This window comes from Ranitomeya imitator, chromosome 5 (assembly GCF_032444005.1).
Source record: "Ranitomeya imitator isolate aRanImi1 chromosome 5, aRanImi1.pri, whole genome shotgun sequence".
Taxonomy (NCBI): Eukaryota; Metazoa; Chordata; class Amphibia; order Anura; family Dendrobatidae; genus Ranitomeya; species Ranitomeya imitator.
Window position 1 is genome coordinate 610,051,528 of NC_091286.1, and position 12,120 is coordinate 610,063,647.

General features: G+C 42.8%; 1 protein-coding gene across 1 annotated transcript in view; it reads right to left on the reverse strand.

Moving 5' to 3' along the window:
• Positions 1 to 12,120, reverse strand: part of EIPR1 (EARP complex and GARP complex interacting protein 1) — a 279,911-nt gene that overhangs the window by 209,765 nt on the left and 58,026 nt on the right. The window contains exons 2-3 of the mRNA XM_069728039.1: positions 1,774 to 1,857; positions 85 to 217 (exon numbers count right to left, since the gene is read on the reverse strand). Of these exons, the coding sequence (XP_069584140.1) occupies positions 85 to 217; positions 1,774 to 1,857 (217 nt within the window). The remainder of the gene's footprint in view (positions 1 to 84; positions 218 to 1,773; positions 1,858 to 12,120) is intronic.

Genomic DNA, 12,120 nt, shown 5'->3' on the forward strand with positions numbered 1-12,120 from the left:
TCACATATACATTTTTTGGAATAATCCAAATGAATACTATTCATCATCTGCAGTTTCATTACGATGTAAATTAGATGGACTTACTCTTGCTGTAGCAGGTTGCGAGCACATTTCTGTCTGCTGGGCTCGCGCAGATTTGCCAGATTTCCTCCGCATGGTGCAATAGCACATTCTTATTGATGATATTATTCTCATCGTCAAAGTCTATAACGTGAATCTAGACATATGGAAGAATATATTCATGAGACCCCCTCCATTAGGGAAAAAAAAATTAAAAATACAAAAACAGATGAACAAAGAAACAGAATTCATTAATGTATCCCAAATGGAAAAGCGATGAAAATGTAGTAACTTATACATAAACATTAAGAACGGGAGAAAAACAACTCTTAAATACGTCAAATTACCCAATAGTTAGAAATGGGGAAAAAAATGAGGGTAAATTTACAATGTTTAGTTGATAATAATAATCAGTTGTATAATAAATGTTAAATAATAACAATAGAAACTCAATAAATTTCTCTGAGGGTTTAAAGCAAATGATGACGAATGTTTATGCCAAGACTAATCCACTATCAAAACATTTCTTTCCCCAAATTTTAATGACTTTGGTGCCCACTTGTACAATACCTGTGGTTACTCGTATGACGTAGTGAATGGGGACAGGTGAAAACATTGATCGGCTACAAAGATTGCATCAGATTAAATACTAAACCTGAAAACTATGCAATCTAGTTTAATGAGACATGTGCAGGGAGGGGGAGGAGGTGAGCTGTGACCATCCCCTATTGTAAATGATGGATCTTGTGTTATCTAAGTAGGTGTCATCTTCATTTGTCACCCTGACTATGGTAATGATGAGATGATTCCTGAGAAGGGATCTCTAGAGAGAGAAAGCCCCTACACACCTTAGATAGCTATTGGCTGTACGATGTTTGGCCACTCGTTTCTCCACCAGCTTTCCCGCCTGACTCCTACATAGAGGAACCCTCACTCTTCCGAGTGCTCCTGTGTTCTCTATTAGAGAGTCACTGCCAGATATATCCACCAACGGCTTATATCTTAAAGAACAGAAGAATAGAAGGTTTGGCAGACCGAAATCGGACATAGTTGGGGGTCCCCATAAACATCAGCCTGTTGGCTGAACTTGTCGATATTGGTGTGTTCGGTCGACATTATTCTAATGTGTATAAGCTCCTTTAAATCGAGAATTAGTAGCCAGAGTTAAGATTTTCGATTTTTTTAAATTATTATTAATGTTATTAAAATAGCTGGTAATATGGAAAGATAAAAAATAATGAGGTTACTGAATAAAACTTGGATTAAATAGGTTAATTTTTGATAACATATGCCTTTTAGGCCAGTCTGCTCAAAATATCAGGTTTTTGTGTGTAAATATTGGGAAAGAAGTAACTGGCAACGTTTCATCCAGTGCCATCCTATTGTGTTCCCAGCAGTAAGCTGGGAAGAGGAGTCTCAGTCACTTATCTACATCACTTCATAGAAATACCATACTAGTACTACAACAGGCATATTAACGGAGGAACACTGGACTGAATGTTCACCCATCAGCAAGGCTTTGTTTTTGGTCACCAATTAATGGCTGGTAAGTAAGTAAAAAAGACAATTCAAGAATGGCCATTATCGGACGTCGCTTGTTTATTAGATGTCTAAGGCTAACTTTACAATCCATAAAAGTACCGGTCTAGCACCGGTCGTGGAGATGTAAATGTAATAATTGCCACCTAGAAATATATTATTTAGATAACTGACCTGGTTATCAAACCGGAGAGATTGTGTCCCAACTAGAAATCGGATGGCATCTGTTTCTGCAGTCTGGGCAGTGAGCGCTCGAGCCTGAAAAAACAAGAAAGGAAGACTAAAATAAAAGCAAAAGTAGAAGGACGGCACATTAAACCCAAATCTGGTAAAAACATCACTTGTGTGATTTAGACTGTGATCACAGAGTAGCGAGTAGAGCCGTTTTACAGGGAACACTTTGGCGGACCTGGAGTGATGGGGCACAAGCGGCATCAATGGGGTCTGTCATGTAACCGTTTGGGCATTTCTGTTCGGTTTTGCAATGCTTGAGGTCATGTGTAAGTCCCTTTTGCAGGGCGCTGCGGTATTTCTATTATCAGAAACACAATGATTAAATCCTCTGCAATAAATAAATAAGTAGCAGAGCATGAAAATAATATACGGTAATTAGTTAACATGTTTAGGACCATCCCAATTACGGTCACTCTCTCTTATCTGGTACGTGCGATAGTCCTCGAGCAGCTCGAAATATACTAACCTCTAATAAGGTTTTGCATCCCTGAAAATGCTTTACTTGTTCAGGGGTACATTTCAAATTTTGGCAGCAATATAGCACATTGCACTGGATCCTGTAGGATTTTCTTGTATTTTTTTTTTTGCTGAATTAGAGCTATAAAAAAGTGTCTGGGTGAGATATTACATCTCTCTAAATGCAGCACAGCAGAGCGCGACCGTGTAAGACACCGACCTTACTGTAGAGAGATATGAAGTCATGCCGCATGAAGGAAGGAGATAGTTCGACAGCTTACGATTTCAATGGAGAAGGAATAGCTCATAATAAAAAAAACAAAACAAAAACGTAAAGCAAAGCATTTCCGAACTTCCTCAATACTAGATTATATGATCTTCAAAGGCGAGGCCGTATTTTAATGACCTTGGGCTGAGCGAACGCTAAGGCTAAGTGCACACATTACAGAATTGCCGCGGAAATATCCACGGCAATTCCGCAACTCCTGCCGCGGACATATCGCATGCGGAATTGGCATGCGTTTTCCCGCTAAACACTAGTGTTTAAAAGCGTTTTTAGCTTGCAGAATGTTAGCGTTTTCCAAGCGATCTGTAGCATCGCTTGGAAAACTGATTGACAGGTTGGTCACACTTGTCAAACGTAGTGTTTGACAAGTGTGACCAACTTTTTACTATTGATGCAGCCTATGCAGCCTCAATAGTAAAAAGATAGAACGTTAAAAATAATTTAAAAAATAAAAAATCAATTGCTATGTTATTGAAAATAAAAAGTTATTGAAACTAAAAAATAAAAAATCATGATATTCTCACCTTCCGGCGTCCCCGGCAGTCTTCCCGCTCTTTGCGATGCTCCGGTCCCAATAATGCATTGCGGCAATGACCCCAGATGACGAAGCGGTATCGCGAGACCTCTAAGTCATCACAGATCATTTTAGCAATGCATTATTGGGAACGGGAGCATTGCGAGGAGAGGGAAGGTGAGAATATCACGATTTTTTATTTTAATTTTTTTAACAATTATATGGTTCCCAGGGCCTGGAGGAAAGTCTCCTCTTCTCCACCCTGGGTACCAATCGCACATAATCCGCTTACTTTCTGTATGGTGGGCATAGCCCCATGCGGAAAGTAAGCGGATCAGTGCATTCCTATGTGTGCGGAATCCCCGCGATTCCACAAAAAAAAAAATAATGAATATGCTGCGTTTTTTTCCAGAATGCGATTCCGCTGCGGAAAAAAATGCAAAACGCAAAAAATTGCGGATTGCATTCTAATAATAGGATGCTTAATGTGTGCGTTTTTTTCGCGGTTTTATCGTGTTTTTATAGCGAAAAACCGCAAAAAAAACGTGAAAAATCCTGAACGTGTGCACACAGCCTAAATCTGTACCACCGTCATACATCCTCAGACATTTGCCTCACCCGTTCCAATCTCGACAGATTTGGGTTTTTGCTAAGAAAACTGCTCAGCCTGCAGCGTTCTATTAAAGACTGATTAACCCCGTTTTAATTGCTACTTGAAGCAAATATATGGAACTTGGCATCAATATAAAAAGAAACAACTTCCACATTACTGATGATATTTCTAAAATTAAAGATTTCGGCATAGGAAAATATAATCACAGGATGCAGGGTTTTCTCAGCTCTCTAGAGAGTTACTTCCAATTTAATACTTCGCTTTGTAGTGAGTTTTTTTTCTTTTTTCGGTTAATTAAACATTTCTATAAAACATCCGCCAAACTGATCTCACTCCTCCCCCATCACGCCTCCGTTATACATTACAAATTATGCTTGTGTCATGTACCGCTACTGAGTGAGAAATACACATGTGGTGAAGGGGGAATAAAAGGGTTTGTATCAAGATAGTACTGTGTCGCCTATGTGTTTCTATATTCATATAAGAACAAGCCATTTTTTGTGCATATACGTGGTATCATTTATATATTATTGTGCCTTAAGGACGTCTTTATATGCTGATTTACTATGGGACCAGCAGTGTTGTTGTTTGTGTTTTAACATGTTTTCATTGTGTTCACTGTCTTTTTCAATACATTTTGCATTTTTGTAACTTGATTATATTTCGGGACTGCACTCTATATGCATGGTTCTTTCTCTTGCTCTCCTAGTACATTTTGCTGCTGCACCCCTGCTCATATTTACCTCATAGGTTGTGATTGGTTTCTTCCCCATTGGTAGTGCCCCCTGGCTCTCTTTTTTCTCTTTGTGATTGCCTATCTATATGTTTGGCATCTCCATGAAGTCCCATAGACCAGGGGTGTCAAACTGCATTCCTCGAGGGCTGCAAACAGGTCATGTTTTCAGGATTTCCTTGCATTGCACAGGTGATAATTTAATCACCTGCAGAGAATGATTCCAGCACCTTGTGCAATGCTAAGGAAATCTTGAAAACACGCATGGTTTGAGGCCCTCGAGGAATGCAGTTTGACACCCGTGCCATAGACCTTAAACTGAGCGGAATGCATGACCACCTCTCCAACCAAACGCAAGATAGGTGACCCCAGTTGTCATAATCATGAGGGTCCTAGAGGCAACAGCTTCAGCAATAATATATTTTCCACCTATCGAGGACAGGTGATATGTATACACTATTGCCAGCTCCCCTGCATGGTTCCCTCTCCTCCTCCATGCAGGGACGCTGGCAGGGCCGGATTTAGGAGGTGGGTGGCCCGCCGCCCATTTTGGAGGGAGGCCCATTTTTCAAGGTGCTGCAATATGTAATGCAAAAACACAAAATGAAACGAACGCAAGTTTATTTACAAAAATCGTTTACACAGAGTAATTCAAGAAAAATCATTCATTTTTTACAATCCGGGCACTTTCCTTGATTTTTGTGCTGCAAAATCACTAATGATGTCACTAAAGTCCAATTCACGCAGTATATCTGACCCGGTCAACCCTTGAAGTCCTGAAAGGGCGTTAAAGATTAAAATATGTACATATGCATGTATGTATATTGTAGAAATTTGGGCTATCTATATCAAAGACTGCTGCTGGGCTCTATATCTCAGAGGCTTCTGCTGGGCTGTATAAGTATGAGGGGCTTCTGCTGGGCTGTATATATATATATGAGGAGCTTCTGCTGGGTTGTATATATATGAGGGACATTTGGTGGGCTGTATATATATGAGGGGCTTCTGCTGGGCTGTGTATATCAGAGGCTGTTTACCTGTATATATCAAAGGCTGTTGCTGTGCTGGCTGTATATGTATGGGAGGCTTCTGCTGGTCTGTATATGTATGAGAGGCTTCTGCTGGGCTGTATATGAGGGGCTTCTGCTGGGCTCTATATGTATGAGAGGCTTCTGCTGGGCTATATATATATGAGGGGCTTCTGCTGGGCTCTATATGTCAGAGGCTTCTGCTGGGCTGTGTATGTATGAGAGGCTTTTGCTGGGCTGTATATATATGAGTGGCTTCTGCTGGGCTGTATATGTATGAGGGGCTTCTGCTGGGCTGTATATGTATGAGAGGCTTCTGCTGGGCTGTATATGTATGAGAGGCTACTGCTGGGCTTTATATGTATGAGAGGCTTCTGCTGGGCTGTATATGTATGCAGGGCTTCTGCTGGGCTCTATATGTATTAGAGGCTTCTGCTGGGCTGTATTTGTATGAGAGACCTCTGCTGGGCTGTATATGTATGAGGGGCTTCTGCTGAGCTGTATATATATGTATATCTATCTATCTATCTATCGATAAATAGATAGATAGATAGGGCTGTTGCTGGGCTGTATATATTAGAAGCTGCTGTTGGGCTGTATATATATGAGGGGCTGCTGCCGGGCTGTACATATCAGAGGCGGTATACAGAATAGAGGCTGAGGGGCTGTATAAAGTGTATACACAGCAATATACTGTAAACAGGTCCACACTGTATACATACAGTATACACAGACACACTGTAATGCAGGATATAGTGTGGACGTGTATATACAGGTCCTTCTCAAAAAATTAGCATATAGTGTTAAATTTCATTATTTACCATAATGTAATGATTACAATTTAACTTTCATATATTATAGATTCATTATCCACCAACTGAAATTTGTCAGGTCTTTTATTGTTTTAATACTGATGATTTTGGCATACAACTCCTGATAACCCAAAAAACCTGTCTCAATAAATTAGCATATTTCACCCATCCAATCAAATAAAAGTGTTTTTTAATAACAAACAAAAAAACCAACAAATAATAATGTTCAGTTATGCACTCAATACTTGGTCGGGAATCCTTTGGCAGAAATGACTGGTTCAATGCGGCGTGGCATGGAGGCAATCAGCCTGTGACACTGCTGAGATGTTATGGAGGCCCAGGATGCTTCAATAGCAGCCTTAAGCTCATCCAGAGTGTTGGGTCTTGCGTCTCTCAACTTTCTCTTCACAATATCCCACAGATTCTCTATGGGGTTCAGGTCAGGAGAGTTGGCAGGCCAATTGAGCACAGTAATACCATGGTCCGTAAACCATTTACCAGTGGTTTTGGCACTGTGAGCAGGTGCCAGGTCGTGCTGAAAAATGAAATCTTCATCTCCATAAAGCATTTCAGCCGATGGAAGCATGAAGTGCTCCAAAATCTCCTGATAGCTAGCTGCATTGACCCTGCCCTTGATGAAACACAGTGGACCAACACCAGCAGCTGACATGGCACCCCACACCATCACTGACTGTGGGTACTTGACACTGGACTTCAGGCATTTTGGCATTTCCTTCTCCCCAGTCTTCCTCCAGACTCTGGCACCTTGATTTCCGAATGACATGCAAAATTTGCTTTCATCAGAAAAAAGTACTTGGGACCACTTAGCAACAGTCCAGTGCTGCTTCTCTGTAGCTCAAAAGTGGCTTTACCTGGGGAATGCGGCACCTGTAGCCCATTTCCTGCACACGCCTGTGCACGGTGGCTCTGGATGTTTCCACACCAGACTCAGTCCACTGCTTCCTCAGGTTCCCCAAGGTCTGGAATCGGTCCTTCTCCACAATCTTCCTCAGGGTCCGGTCTCCTCTTCTCGTTGTACAGCGTTTTCTGCCACATTGTTTCCTTCCAACAGACTTACCATTGAGGTGCCTTGATACAGCACTCTGGGAACAGCCTATTTGTTGAGAAATTTCTTTCTGGGTCTTACCCTCTTGCTTGAGGGTGTCAATGATGGCCTTCTTGACATCTGTCAGGTCGCTAGTCTTACCCATGATGGGGGTTTTGAGTAATGACCCAGGCAGGGAGTTTATAAAAGCCTCAGGTATCTTTTGCATGTGTTTAGAGTTAATTAGTTGATTCAGAAGATTAGGGTAATAGGTCGTTTAGAGAACCTTTTCTTGATATGCTAATTTATTGAGACAGGTTTTTTGGGTTATCAGGAGTTGTATGCCAACCACTTCACCTCTGGAACTTCAGTGACTGAAGATCCAGAGTGAAGTCCTGCCGCGCTCTGCGGTGGAGAATCCGCTTCTCGCACCGACATCATGGCTCTGCCTCCTTCCTCGAAGGTAGCTGAACAAACTCTCATCTGATCTAATCCGAGGGAGCGATCATATAGCTAAATAGGTAGCGCCTAGAAGCTCCTGTTGGGATCGGAGAAGGCTGCCGCATGCCATAAGCTAAGCATTAGTTACAGGGAGGGTACTAAGGAAGTCTGGCTAGGCTAGCCAGGTCAGTGGATGCTGACGCAGGTCAGGTGCCATGACTCTGCCGCTCTGCGCCAGCCAGTGAGATGTAGGACCGTAGCCAGGTCCCTAAACTTTCAATAGTTTCTCTTTTGTTAAATATTCCTTATCATTAGAAATGGTTCAAAGCAAAGAGACGTGTATTTTACATGTTTTGAGATATTTATCTCTATATTGGTGGGAGGCCCCCGCTTGGTGGGTGGCCCAGGGCCCGGGCCCCTTGAGCCCACCCTTAAATCCGGGCCTGGACGCTGGCATACTCATGCAACAGAGTGGTCCCCTTCTGCTGGCATGTCTTGCGCACGCTGCACTTCTGGCAGCACGCCTAGTGTTCGCGCAAGTGCGTTTCACCCTTCTTAAAAGGGGCAGCGCATATATAGTGAAATGCCCTCAGCCTATTGCCGAGAGACATTTCGCATAATTGGTTAACCCGCAAGACAGCTCCAAGACAATTGCTGAGAGTCATCCTGTATAAAAGACTCCCTCTATCTTAGGGAGGTGCTGAAGCAACAGCATTATTTAGTATGTAGTATCCCCTACTAGCGAGTTGTTAGGTCCTCTGGTCCTGGTGTGGCCAGGTCCTGAAACAGAATCCTTTGTACCGGTGTGGCCAGTTTCCTGAACATTGTTCCTTGGACCTGGTGCAGCCTGTCCTGTTGCCAAACTGCCCAGGTCTCGGGGTAGCCAGGTCCTGAACTCCTGGCTCTGGTGCGGCCAGCGTCCTGTACATTTCAAAAACCTGACCTGCACATCCAAACATAAACTCAGTGTGAACAGGTGCTGAACCTAGAGTCGCCAACTCGTATATAGTTAAGTAAATAAGGCAGCACACTGCAGCGCAAGAACATACAAACTTGAAATAGGAAATTTGAACTGCATTACTGCACTTGAAATATGAAAAATGAGAGCGTTTAGCGCATTGGATGTGCAGGTCAGGTTTTTGAAATGTATTCTCTAGCCTTCTGATCGTGCACTCCACCTCCTAGCCTACAGGTGTTTTAATTACAGCAGGTCCAATACCCCTTCATAGAGAGAGAATTTTAGTCTAGGAAGGTTCCACATGTACCCATTCAGATGGAGACGTTTATTCTCAGCGAAGTAAGGCAAGCGTAGGACCTGGTATAAGAGAGATGCCGTAAAGGGGCTACCAGGTACATATAAAATTGGCCATTTTTATGCGCTAAACGCTCTCATTTTTCATATTTCTAGTGCAGTAATGCAGTTCAAATTTCCTATTTCAAGTTTGTATGTTCTAGCGCTGCAGTGTGCTGCCTTATTTACTTAACTATATACGAGTTGGCGACTCTAGGTTCAGCACCTGTTCACACTGAGTTTATGTTTGGATGTGCAGGTCAGGTTTTTGAAATGTATTCTCTAGCCTTCTGATCGTGCACTCCGCCTCCTAGCCTACAGGTGTTTTAATTACAGCAGGTCCAATACCCCTCCATAGAGAGAGAGAATTTTAGTCTAGGAAGAGGTTTCACATGTACCCATCCAGATGGAGACGTTTATTCTCAGCGAGTTAAGGCAAGCGTAGGACCTGGTATAAGAGAGATGCCGTAAAGGGGCTACCAGGTACACATAAAATTGGCCATTTTTATGCGCTAAACGCTCTCATTTTTCATATTTCAAGTGCAGTAATGCAGTTCAAATTTCCTATTTCAAGTTTGTATGTTCTAGTGCTGCAGTGTGCTGCCTTATTTACTTAACTATATACGAGTTGGCGACTCTAGGTTCAGCACCTGTTCACACTGAGTTTATGTTTGGATGTGCAGGTCAGGTTTTTGAAATGTATTCTCTAGCCTTCTGATCGTGCACTCCGCCTCCTAGCCTACAGGTGTTTTAATTACAGCAGGTCCAATACCCCTCCATAGAGAGAGATAATTTTAGTCTAGGAAGAGGTTTCACATGTACCCATTCAGATGGAGACGTTTATTCTCAGCGAGGTAAGGCAAGCGTAGGACCTGGTATAAGAGAGATGCCGTAAAGGGGCTACCAGGTACACATAAAATTGGCCATTTTTATACGCTAAACGCTCTCATTTTTCATATTTCTAGTGCAGTAATGCAGTTCAAATTTCCTATTTCAAGTTTGTATGTTCTAGCGCTGTAGCGTCCTGTACATTGTCCCCTGGTCCAGCCAGTCCCGTTCCCAAACTCCCCTGGTTCTGGTGTGGCCAGTGCCCAGAACACTGTACCCTGGCCTGGTAGGACATTTCTGTTCCCGAACTCCCCTGGTCTTGGAGATGCGACCAGCTCCTGAACATTGTCCCCTGGTACTGGTGAGGTCAGTCCTGTTCCCGAACCCCCCTGGTATTGGTGGTGCAGCCTCTCCTGAACATTGTCCCCTGGTCTAGGCGTGTCCAGTATCAGGACATTGTCCCTATCTGAATCTTTGTGTCAGCAACGTTTTGCAGTGAACTCAAACTTATTCTGTTTGTCTGAACGGAGCCCTATTTCAGGGTCAGTGTACTTGACACCCTGGGGTCAGCAGCTGCAGTACCGGGTTCTGCCTAGGAGTGGTACCTGGTGGCTACTTGCTGCACAAGCCTGACCTCACCACTAGAGGTTCCAGTGAACACCAAGTAGCCAATTAGTCATGCCTCTTCCTTGGCAGATCCGGCCCTGTGGGACAGCGGGTTCACTAATCCACGTGAGCCACTGCTGGACGTAACATACCGTATATTGTTGGTGAGCTATCCCCTATTAAAGGGTTTGATTATATTAGCCAAATTATACTGACATGAGTGAACATACCTTTTAAAAAGTAGGAAAAGGTCTATCAAGCCAAAACAGGAGCAACTGCCCTTACTAATTTCTTACAGGCCAGAACCCCAAACCTATGATGTTCCAGAAGCAGCAGGAGTGATCAAATGGAAAAGAAAAACTAGTCCTCTTTGTTTGTATCGCTCCTCAATAGTGGACACACAGTGACTCAAACACAGAGATTTTGGCCCCGATTCATCCAGACCATTGATTTTCTCACAAGTCTTGATGAAGGGGCGAGAAGTAATCAGATGCTCCTGATTATCTAAGAGGCAAATGCCTCTTAATGAATCAGGAACATTTGACGAGGGGGTGAGCCTCGACAAAAATCTTACTTCAATCAGGGACAGCAGTAAGGAAGGATCAGTTTGTCATGAATTGCAAGGTCAAGCCCCTGTCCCACCCTAGCTTGACCCATTTTGTTGGAGCTGGAAAAAATTGTCGTAAAAACGGCAAAAGTTGCAATTGAGCGAAGCAGCATTTTCCAGGTAATTTATTCCAGGATTCTAGTGTACTTGATTTGCTCGATCGGCGCCATAGACTTTATACAGTTGTGGCCAAAAGTATTGACACCCCTGCAATTCTGTCAGATAATACTCAGTTTCTTCCTGAAAGTGATTGCAATCACAAATTCTTTGGTATCATTATCTTCATTTAAATTTGTCTTAAATGAAAAAACACAAAAGAGAATGAAGCAAAAAGCAAAACATTGATCATTTCACACAAAACTCAAAAAATGGGCCAGACAAAAGTATTGGCACCCTCAGCCTAATACTTGGTTGCACAACCTTTAGCCAAAATAACTGCGACCAACCGCTTCCGATAACCATCAATGAGTTTCTTACAATGCTCTGCTGGAATTTTAGACCATTCTTCTTTGGCAAACTGCTCCAGGTCCCTGATATTTGAAGGGTGCCTTCTCCAAACTCCCATTTTTAGATCTCTCCATGGGTCTTCTATGGGATTCAGGTCTGGACTCATTGCTGGCCACCTTAGAAGTCTCCAGTGCTTTCTCTCAAACCATTTTCTAGTGCTTTTTGAAGTGTGTTTTGGGTCATTGTCCTGCTGGAAGACCCATGACCTCTGAGGGAGACCTAGCTTTCTCACACTGGGCCCTACATTATGCTGCAACATTTGTTGGTAGTCTTCAGACTTCATAATGCCATGCACACGGTCAAGCAGTCCAGTGCCAGAGGCAGCAAAGCAACCTCAAAACCAACCTCTATCATGTTTGACTGTAGTGACCAAGTTCTTTTCTTTGAATGACTCTTTTTTTCTCCTGTAAACTCTATGTTGATGCCTTTGCCCAAAAAGCTCTACTTTTGTCTCATCTGACCACAGAACATTCTTCCAAAACGTTTTAGGCTTTTTCAGGTAAGTTTTGGCAAACTCCAG